This window comes from Trachymyrmex cornetzi, unplaced genomic scaffold, assembly GCF_001594075.2.
Source record: "Trachymyrmex cornetzi isolate Tcor2-1 unplaced genomic scaffold, Tcor1.1 scaffold15, whole genome shotgun sequence".
Classification (NCBI taxonomy): domain Eukaryota; kingdom Metazoa; phylum Arthropoda; class Insecta; order Hymenoptera; family Formicidae; genus Trachymyrmex; species Trachymyrmex cornetzi.
Window position 1 is genome coordinate 1,265,073 of NW_017296091.1, and position 11,239 is coordinate 1,276,311.

The 11,239-nt window shown below is 38.2% G+C and overlaps 2 protein-coding genes across 2 annotated transcripts in view; both read left to right on the forward strand.

The window, feature by feature from the left end:
- Positions 1–745: 745 nt before the first annotated feature.
- On the forward strand, positions 746–6,840 carry LOC108758048 (uncharacterized). Its single transcript, XM_018502799.1, has 9 exons — positions 746–1,115; positions 1,392–1,612; positions 1,756–1,912; positions 1,983–2,263; positions 2,412–2,543; positions 3,009–4,319; positions 4,608–4,835; positions 4,918–5,115; positions 5,664–6,840. Exons 1-9 carry the CDS (start codon positions 809–811, stop codon positions 6,567–6,569), a joined length of 3,741 nt encoding a protein of 1,246 aa, XP_018358301.1. The 5' UTR covers positions 746–808; the 3' UTR covers positions 6,570–6,840.
- A 2,211-nt stretch (positions 6,841–9,051) lies between these two features.
- The window catches only part of LOC108758004 (WAS protein family homolog 1), a 2,791-nt gene continuing 603 nt past the window's right edge, over positions 9,052–11,239 (forward strand). Inside the window, exons 1-4 of the mRNA XM_018502709.1 lie at positions 9,052–9,389; positions 9,954–10,083; positions 10,200–10,758; positions 10,891–11,239. The exon at positions 10,891–11,239 is cut by the window's right edge and continues 603 nt beyond it. Of these exons, the coding sequence (XP_018358211.1) occupies positions 9,368–9,389; positions 9,954–10,083; positions 10,200–10,758; positions 10,891–11,239 (1,060 nt within the window). The 5' untranslated portion in view covers positions 9,052–9,367. The remainder of the gene's footprint in view (positions 9,390–9,953; positions 10,084–10,199; positions 10,759–10,890) is intronic.

Consider the following 11,239-nt stretch of genomic DNA (forward strand, 5'->3'; position numbering starts at 1 on the left):
GAAAATACATCTGAAACATATCTCTTTACCTTCCATTTGTAATCTGGGTGTCTTTTACACATTCAAGCAAATTGATGTGAAGAGTAATTCTAAATTTTTCTACATATTTTGGAAGTCTACTCTCTAAATTTTTTGGAGTGGAATCTTACTCTAAAATATGAAAATTGAGTCAGTCTTGAAAAAAGCGTGACTCAATTTTCAGTCTTTAAAAGAGCTTTTACTCTTCAGAGTCACTTTAAAAGTTTTAGAGAGTAGAAAAATCAAAATTTGGGACTGAACAAGAAAGAATCCAGATTGCAAATGAGAGAATAAAAATATAATTTCAGAAGAGTTAAGTTAATGCCAAATTATGTGCGGTTCGTGGTTCGAGATTCGTAATTTGTTATTTGTATGAGATTTATGAACAGGTTGAATGGCCATATTCGTCAAGTTCGCATTCGTTCGGAAACACTATTTACTTTATCTACTCTATTTATTCGTGTGTATATGTACTAATTTTAATGCGTAATTCTGTTTATGTTAATAAAATAGTGAAGATATTAATTCAACTGAATCAAATTACTTTTGATTCAGTTAATTGAAGTTTGATCGATGTCATTTTAAGTTTTGATGAAATTTAACGAACATATTTGTATTTGAATTTGCATATTCCAAGTTTAGTAGGTCAAAAAGAAATAATGAAACTCACAAGCCCTAGAGACACGTCCTAGAAACAATGTGAAATTAATATACATTACGTTCTCGACGCGATAATCTCGATAACTCTTTCGAGTCTCTAGACTCCTCCGTCGGTGGATGCAATATCAAAATGACATGCCGTGTTGAACAAGTAGGACAAAATGCGTGGTACATTGATTGCAGAGATTCATTCATAACGAAGCAGGACAAGTACCGATGGGCGGAGCCATTTCTTCTCTATCGAGAGGACAGCCGTTTCACACACAACACCACCGCTTCGTACAAATTACACGAGACTGTTCCGGATTACTTCAGCGGTGCTGTATTGCAAAGACATCATTTGATTGACTCTAATCCTGGTGTCGTCACGTTGAAGTTCCAAGTGGCCTTCAATTTAGCCGTTGTGTGGTTGATTGTATTTGTTTCACTGAGTAAAGGTGAATTTTCTTTTAAAAAAAAGGGACGTGAAAATTTTTTTATACTTTCTTTCGCTAGTTTTTTGTGACATTCTTTTTTAACGTATTGATTTTTATAAAATAAAAAAAAGGAATATTGAAAGATCTAATTAAATAATTGTTGGAAAACGTTTATTTTTGTATGATGCGTAGAGAGGGAAAATTTTATCGCTATTATATTTCACATGACCTTAAACCATCACCTTGGTTCAATGCATCGCAAAAGATTTAATTTTGATTATTTCTATTTTAATTTAGGACTGAAATCTTACGGAAAAGTTGTATACGTTTTCACACTAGCGCCCGTGTTCGGCACGTTAGTCCTTTGCGCGAAACTGATCGGACTCCTTCCGGGCTCGTTCCACCAACTTTTCCCTGCCACTGTTTGGAGCGAATTCTTTATTAATGGGAAGTCATGGGTGGCTGCCTCGAACGAGGTTTTCCTCACATGGGGTTTACTCGGTGCAGCCGCTATGCAGGTATCGTCGCTTACAATCTTATGATGATTATTTAACGAGCACAACTTACTTTCTCCTATGATTATTCTTTGATTGGCCGTAACACTGAAACGATGCAATCGGTAATTACTCATTGGAATACATTGGATTACTACCAATTTCAGATAGCGGCTCATAACAAGCACAAGCATCTCCTACAGCGCGATACAAGTGTCGTGGTAATCTTGACGTTCCTGGTCCTCTTTCTCACGGCTTTTCTTGCGAATACCTGCGTACAAATCCTCAGGCTTCACGGCTACATCTACACTACTAGTTCTTTCGGTAAACAGCCGTTTTGAAACATTGCACGGGATGCATTCGCACAAGTTATAATTCTCGGATGATTTCACAGAGAGAATATCAGGGTATACGTTTATGAGGCTTACCAATGATCCAGCGCCACCAGGATATGGTATCACGCCAGAGAGATTCATGTCTCACGCATCGTTTCTTCTTGGACAACGCGTAATACGACCTGGCGTGGACACAAGTGTCGAGTCCGGATACCAGGTGTTACGGTTAGCCACTGAATTGATGCCTTCGACACTGGCATTGTTAGGCACTGAACAGGTGTCGCCGTTCTGGGCAGTCCTGTTTTATTTCATTCTCATTTTATTTGGAATCGCACAACAGGTACATAAGCTTTTCCTCGTATACTCGATATATGTAAGAGATACTATAAATAGGATTCTATAAATATGCGATTAAAAAATATAATCGTCACCTTAGTGAGGAATATATAATCAAGAAAATATACTTAAAAGTTTTGTCAATATTTTAGCTGGCGATCTGGCATTGTGTAATAACTGGTATAATGGCGATCAATACGAAAATGATGAAGCTCTGGGAGACCACGATCACGTTTTTTAGCTGCGCTTGTGGTTACGTACTCGGATTACCTATGGCTACGGAGGTATGTTGGAATTTGTTACATTCAATTGGAGATAATAACAAATGTTTGATAAATTTATTACCTTACTATTATTTAGCAGAAAACGCGATTATACTCGACACACGCAAATATTTAAGTTATTAATTATACGTATATGAGTCACATGAAGATATCGCATTTTCATTTACGCAGTATGTTAACATATTACGCGCGTGATTCAGCTATGTAACTTGGGTATACCTGTTATATTATCTCTGTCTTTGGATAAGGTTCCCAGTTCTCTTATCAGATAGAGCGTACAATCTTCCATTCCAGAAAATTGTTATCAGTACTTCATTTTAGTTCGCTCCGGCATATTAATACCGCAAGTGAAGCATATTAATATCGCATAGCGTGTCCGTATTAAAACGAAAGATGAGTAATAACGTTCATTCGGTAGTGCGTCGCAGCGTGCCTTGCTATTTTTGCAATGAATTTTTGGAAGAGAAATATTTAACGGAGCATATAACACATTGCGCGGCAGTCTTGGAGGAATGTCCGAACAAATGCGGGGTTTATGTTCCTCGCAGGAACCTAGAAGTACACGAGAAAATATGCAACAAGGGAACATCGATGAGAAACAGTCAAATAAGGGATATCCAAGATTCGGTGTGGAAAGAAAAAGTATTCTCGGTACTGACGTTGTTGCGTTTAGCTATCGATCAGGGGGAAAAAGAGCGGATTCGTTTGCAGGATGATCTCTCTAGAAATTTAAGTCTACTACATTCTCAACAGGAATCTTTCGCCGCATTGCAATTGAATATCGAGGAAGCGGTCAAAGAATTTCGCAGTAACCACACAGCATTGAATCGAAGGTTGAATACTCTGGAGATGATCACCGACGATATGCAGCATTGCACTACCTTGAATTTACGACAAATCTCTGAGCAGCTAAAATTATTGGAGGGAGAATTGACTGACGAACAAGGCAAACACGTGTGCACGCCAAACGATTGGTTCCAGGAATTGAAAGACGTGAAGACGTTCGTCGCTAAGGAGAGCGTACGCGCGAGCGATATATGGCAGGAACATTCGCAACGTATCAACGATTTGAAATTGGAATTGGAAATGAGGTGTAAGAATATGAAAGAAGTAATATCCAAACATGATATTTTATCAGAAAAGGTGAATAGCTTGTCGAAAGAAATCTGTAAACACGCCGAGAGCGTGGCCAAACGAAAATCGGAGATAAAAGGTCTAAAGTTTCAAATGAAGGAGAATCTGAAATATATCGAAGAGCTAATAGCAGAGAACTGTAGACCGGAACCATCGTTGAGTTTATGTTCCTGCGAAGGTGTGGAGAGTGCCTCAACGAATGGCCATATTATATGGCGAATCGATCGTTACAAAGAAAATATGAACGAGGCAAAGGAAAGCGATCGCGCGCTCTATAGTCCGATATTTCACAACAAGGAATATGGTTACACTCTGAGAATGGAATTGTTTCTAAACGGTAGAGGACAGTGGAAGGATCGTCACATTATCGGATGTTTGCGCGTAGAGAATGGAAAGTGGGATCCCTTACTGGATTGGCCCTGCATTCTTAGAGCTGTCGTAAATCTACGAGACCAAGATAATCCTGCAAACGATGTTAGGAAAATCGTGAAGACCGTGGGCCGAGATAAAGATGTCTCGGATCCCGATAAGGAATCTGGACTGTATATGTTTATTCCCCATACTACATTGAGCAGATATTCCGGTTATACCAAAAATAACGTTATATTTTTGGATATACAAGTGAAGGATATAAAGACGAGTGCTTCGACAATATCATTAGTGTAGCTTAATAAACTGTAATAGTTTTAATAATAGTAATGACAAAATTAATGATGATAATAAATGGTAATCACGTTAATGAGAATATTATATATATTTATTATATTTACTATTACTAAAACAATAGAAATTATCTAATTACCATCTTACCATTAAAACAAAAAAAAATACTTTTATTTTTATATGTATATTTTCATAATAATTCTGATAAATATACTGCTCTAAATTTTATCTTCATTTATATACATATGTCATTGTATGTGTTTACAGTTGGGTATTTATGTCGTGTACTATCTCGATTACACCGTCGGCGGGGCATGGTGGATAATATTTTTGTATCTAATACAAATCGTCGCTCTGTTCGCGATCCGCGGGCGGCCGCACTCCGGCGAGGCAGTCGTCGCCGAGTTATTCCCACCAAGTGGACGATATCTCAAGTACTGGGTCGCCCCTCTCCTCTCCTTCACGTGGACCGTTGTTCTCCCCCTTACTTTGGTGGTAAGTCAATTCTTGTTAGACACGACGAAGCTATTAGGTCGCAGTCAAGCACAGTGCGTGTCATCGTTATTGTATTCCGTAGGCTCTGAGTATTATAGTTTTCAAGAGCGGTGACTTCTGGGAACTGTATTCTTATCGTCGCACGAGCAAAGATTACTGGGTTGTGTGGGCGAGGCAACTTGGAACGGCGATTCAACTGACACCGATACTCATAATACCGGTAGTGTCTGCCATACAAGCGTGTCGATACTTGAATAACGGACCACCCGATATATTCGATGTAAGTATTCCTGCTTGCAGAGTATGATACGGTTATTACCAGACACTCCCTCTTGTGTACAATGTCTGTATGCTATTAGCAGTATTAGCATATTCTAATTAATGACTAACATATCTATCACTATCTTTCTGTTCTTGCTGACAATAGAGCGAACAGGTAGCAGTAACAATAAATCATTGTGAACAATGTAACGGCGTAAGTTCTCATTAATTTCTTTCTGTGTTAATGTACGTGTCACAGCGGCGTTACTTTGTAATATGTATTAATAATATTCCGTTAAATAAAAAGTAACAGTATAGTATAACATTACATCAACATTATAATTTCCCACTCAACAACATAAATTTAATAGAACATATAACAGTTCATTATGTTGAATAGAAAATTATAACATTGTAATGTTACTGTTTTCTGTCTTTATCGGGATTAGTTTAATAAGTCGTTGTACAAGTAATTATACATAAAGTTGTAGGTAAAATGTATAAAAACACATTGAATTAAATGTACCGTATTTATCTTCAATAAAACAATTTGTTTTATCTTTGCAGAGAATTCAATTGCTTTGTCGACCGATGGATCCAGAAGATCCTCGCGACGCTCAGACTCAAATTGGAAACGACACCAGCACCAGCTTGCACGGAAACGGAATCTTACCCACCGCAACCACGGAGATACCTTTCGAGGATCCGCCGCCGAAGTACACACCTCCGCCTAGCTATACTACAGCGACCGGAGCACGGATCGCGAAGATGCTGCGGCAGAGCTTCCGGCGAAGCGTGCGGAGGATCGCGAACGTGTTGGGAGAGAGCAGCGCGCCGCGACAGAGGCCGGCGTTGCAGCCACCGCCTCCTGATTATGCGACCGTCCTGGTGGAGATGAACCAGAGCGGCGCGCCGATGTCGCACGATCACGTCGCAATCCACGTGTTGTCGGAACCGCGGCCGGATGTGACGAATACTGGCGATAGCCGGCACGGCATGGACGTGTCGGCGATCGAGCGTCGTCATCGGCCGAACACCATCGACCGCGCCAGCAAGATCGGCATCGCGAACAGATCGCGCACAATCGAACGCACTCACTCGACGATCGACCGTGGTCGCCGGCCGTGTGCGAACGCTGCCACGAACACCCTGTCCGGTTCGAACTTAACGGCCGCCGACGTGGCGAATCTGCTTCGTAGCAGTATACGCAGGGGCACCGCGAGGACGCAGCATTCCTTACGTAGGAGCTTCTGCCACGAGGTACCGACGACGGCGGCGTCCGTCGAAAATCTAGTCGAAGCCGCTGCACCTATCGGCGAGGACTCCTTGATCTTATCGAAGGACGCGCCTCTAGTCCCTGATGAACAGGTCGGCGACCACAATCGCCGCGACGGCGACGATCACGACGATGGCAACGACAGTGAGGAGAAAAAGACTGCAAGCGAAATGGAAAGTTCCGTTTCTGTGATATAGACTGATACATCGGTTTGCACGAAATCGGCATTTCGGGTCGGGTGACACCAGCGATTGACTTAATGATTCGTTGCCCCTCTCTCTTTAAGCTGTAATATCTACTTGTAATATATAGATGGAGAGAAGACTTTGTTAACCATAATCGACGTCGACATCGACGCGATTTGCTCACAGCCTCCAAGTGCTTGAACTCCCTCGAGATTAAGATGTTTTGTTCCCGAGCCCGAGCAATTGCACGCGCATGTTACTACTCCGAAGTATTTTTGTGTTCTTACCGTATTTATTTTTTAATATGCGATACTTATATATATTTATAACACTTAATTTTAAATATCTCGGACCTCGGTCTTGCATTTCTCTCAACGTCAAAGAGTCAGGTATACGATTTTAACCCCCGTTTAATCTCATAATAGATGCAATTTTTTCTTGCTGAATAAATAATATTCAGAAACGAATTTAATTGCGGCTCCAAATAAGTCATGTAAATACGGGCCTCCGCCCTCTTCAGTAGTTAAGTAAAGGAGAATTATATTATTATTATCAATAAAGTAGTGCAGTATTCGTATAAAAAAAGTACATTGGACTCCTAATTCTTGCATTATCTCTACAGGAGATTATACAGAAAGGGAGTGACTGAATTAAACAAAACAAACGATTAGGTCATACATTTTCTTGGCTCTCCCGGCTGGAAACTAAAGCCTAATTCCTTAAATTATAATAGAATATTTAATAATAGCAACGTGCTTCAAGTCAATTCATTTGCGACGAAAACTGCGGCGATATCTGCGTAACATATCCGCATACTCTTGTTTATTGTGTAAATAATTGTAGCATTTTAGCGAGTAAACAAATTAATGTAGCATTTAAAAAAAATTACGTTACAATTTTAAATCGCTAGGTATCTCGTCTATCAGCCTCATAATGCGGGAGTGTATAGTCCGTCCAGTATTGTCGATGTTTTCTGTATTTTTCTGTTGTAGCTCGTCGTGAGAATGATTGTTACCGAAAGCTAGATTCGCATGATATTATCATCTCGATTAGAACGGAGTTATGCCATCGAAAATATTTAGTCAGAAACGAGAAGAAAAGATCTCAGACAGCCAAGTCTGTCGAAAACAAATTCTACAAAGTGTCTGTTATAAATTTTCGACAAAAAAGCTATAATTACTTTGATACAGGATGTGGTATATACACAATGTTTATGGCAAAATGCTGGCAGAAATATCTAGCAAAATTTCTCAATGAAATATGAAGGCAAATTTATGACACAGAAATCAAGTAAATTTTCACACTTCTTACACAGTTCGTCACAGAAATAGAGTAGAATCAACGTTCGATAGATTCTACTCGATTTCTATCGCCAATTTGCTGTCACATTATGTCAGCAGACTCAGCCGGCGAAACACGAGCTTAATGTGGATACAATCGATACCAATTTGCTAGCAATTTTTCATCGAATTTGTTACCAATTTGCTGGCATATTGGCGGACAAGTTGTTTACTGGAATTATGCGTCGTATATTCTCGTGATCTTTCATCTTATTAGCGTTAAACATTTAGATATTTAATTCTTCGTAAGTGTAACTGCTATACCTGATATTATGGACCACAATAAAGTTTTTATGTTCTTGTAAATGTCTCTTATCGTGATCCTAAACGCTAAGCTAAGAAAAAAAATTTACAATGCTCGAATAAAAAAAATGTATATGTATAATTATGTAACTATATATATTGTTTTAATTTTAACATGATAAGTTGGTGATATATTCATTGTATTTATTTACATATTTCGCTGCTCCTATACATTTTATTTACATCCGATAATCCTAAAACTCTGAATCGCTCCAAATAAGAACAAAAAATCTGCAATACATGGAGGTACCATGCATTTGAAATATTTAAAAGAATGCAAAATTGAAGTGAATTTACTAATAATATACATATGTAAATCAAATACTTTCCTGATGAAAATTTTCTTGGAATTTTCCAGATAATTTTTCAGAATTTTTACATTAAAAAAATAAATTTCAAAATCTTTCACAATTTTATATAACTTTTATATAAAATTTCTCAGATTTTTTTACATAAATTAGAACACTTCAGATTTTATAAAATTTGTATACATGAATACAAATCGAATATAAAATAAGTCTTCTATTTTTTTCATTCCATAATTTCCGAAGAAAACTTCAGAAAGTTAAAGAAATATTCTTTTAGAAATCTTCATAAATTTAAAATTGAAAAGTTCTTAAAAAAATATGAGATATTAAAATTTTTTCACCAGAGTTTTCTTTATATTTCTTGTATGTATACAGCAAATATTTTTCTTTTACTCACGAGTCGTTAATCCTGAAAACGAATCTACCACGTATTGTAATGTTGCGCAGTCGAGCTGTATTTGAAGCTAAATTTTGATTAGCTGCTCCGAATTCAACTCCATCGTCATCATGCGCAATGAAACATCTTGTTTACATCATGGCGCATGGGTGAGACAACGCGCATAACGGCAATTCAGATTTCAGAGCAATCATCAGCTAGCCAATCAAATTTTCCACCATGCTCACAGTTCACAGTGACAGTTCGTCGTTGAATTTAAGAAATATGATCTGAGGCGGATGTCATTCATTGTCATGCAGCGTACAGCTGAGATAACCAAGGAGTTAACGTAATCCGCGTATTCGCGTGTCATAATTCAGGACACGTCGCACCTCGCAAGTCGCAGTCGACGTCCCGTGATATGTGATGTGCATTATTGTCTTGTGAGACGGTTACCTTTGCGACTCTCCCGCCGGGACCAAGATGCCAGAACGAATCGAGATTGGTACGTGGAATCCCGTACTTTCCGCTTGCGACGTACAAATTCGCACGTTCACTTTATTTACACGATGCAACATAACCTGTTCTCTAAAACTTTGGGAGTGAATGTCACTCTTTTTCGAAACTGGCTTAATTTTAGAAAATAATAAAAGGATTATTTTAAAAAATATGGGCGAGCAATCCAGGCTGTATCTGGAGTTGGCTGAAAAAGGAGATAAAAGGATTCAAGATGGTGTATAATTTCATATCAAGAGGACGAAGAAAAAATTAAAATAATTAAAGCTTAGATATCTAAATGTACTAAATGACTTTCTTGAATTGGAAATATTTTCGTTGAAAACAATGTGTAAATGTTTATAATTATTGTATAATTCTACATTTATATTTGATTATTAAATCCGATTGTTTATCTTGCAACACATTAATACATACATATAAAATAATATATATTTTATACATATGTATAGTGTGTGTTTGTTTTATTATACATTTTATTATATTGCATTTGATATATTTATCAAATGCAATATAATAAAATGTATAATAGATGGCTATCTGCCAATTTCAGGTGTTATTCCAAGTAATTTGAGACATGAAGAGACTATAGTTCAAATAACAGAAGCTCTAGACAATCTGGGCGATGCTGTCTCATATATATTTGATTGCATTGACAGAAGGCTTTCGGAGAACACACAAAGGTAGAATAAAAAAATATCTCTTGATTTTTAATGTGTGTTGTATTGGATTGCCTTGCTTAATTATACGTTTGGTTGATCCAATGATAACATTTACTAAAGAATAAATTTGTCTTTAGACTGACCAACATTAAAGAAAGAGCTAGGAAGTTGGAGGACAGATTGCACTATTTACAAACTAATTTAAATCTAAAAGCGGTAAAAATGTATTCTGCTGCTAAGTATCCGGCTAATCACACTTATAAGGAGTATCAAATGACCATACCGCCACAGTACGAGCATACCGCTGCTATACCAAGCATTTACAAATGTTCTGTGCCTATAAAGGATATCCCCGAAGCATATTTATCTTCTAATTGCAAGACGGAGGACGGTCAATATGCCGCGAATGTCAGCCTCCAAGAAAAGCTCCAATTTTATCACGTACGATCAAAGGCTGGCAAAAAAGATAACCTTGAGAATGACGTAGAACCATTCCCACCACAATTATCCTCAGTTAGTGCCCTCCTACTGTTCGATAGCATGGATAGCCCATACGAAAAAACGTCCATGCGATCATCACGTCAGTCTGTCAACAAGCAGCAAATTGAGGACGCTCCAGATTCAATTGTACAACCGTGGCTTTCGTCAGAAATGGATGCGTCTTCCAGCTATTTGTATACCCCGACTCTTGGAGAGGTCAGATTTTCATATAACACATTAACTCATTTAACAATATATTATTTATGTCAATTTGAAAATATTTATACTTGTTTTTTGAATTTATGATTCTACGATTTATTCTTACAGAAGATTCTTGTGTATTTTTAGGTTCCTCAAATAAATGTACCGCTAACACTCCCAGATTTACCGGGCATTGTGGATGATGAGAAATTTGTGCTCGATCTTAACTCCCAAAGTCCTATCGCACCATCATCTGCGGTCACGACGCCCACTGTTCGTTTAGATCTACCGACGCCAATTAGTGACGAGAGAGACTCTCAGTCGAAGACCGAAGATAGTGCTCCACACTTGCCTGTTTTAACTGGAGCTTCGATAACTGTATCATCACCTGCGCCGCCTCCTCCACCATCTCCTATGGTCACCATAAATGCAGATAGTGCTGTGAGCAACGAAAAAATCAGTTTTCAAGTTATGGTACCTCCGCCGCCGCCACCAC

What these genes read in the sequence shown, in the direction of transcription:
- LOC108758048 (XM_018502799.1), top strand. Translation starts at nt 809, where the DNA reads ATGACATGCCGTGTTGAACAAGTAGGACAAAATGCGTGGTACATTGAT. An exon ending in TATTTGGAATCGCACAACAG is followed by an intron (nt 2,264 to 2,411) that starts GTACATAAGCTT and finishes TCAATATTTTAG; the next exon opens with CTGGCGATCTGGCATTGTGT. An exon ending in GACCACCCGATATATTCGAT is followed by an intron (nt 5,116 to 5,663) that starts GTAAGTATTCCT and finishes TTATCTTTGCAG; the next exon opens with AGAATTCAATTGCTTTGTCG.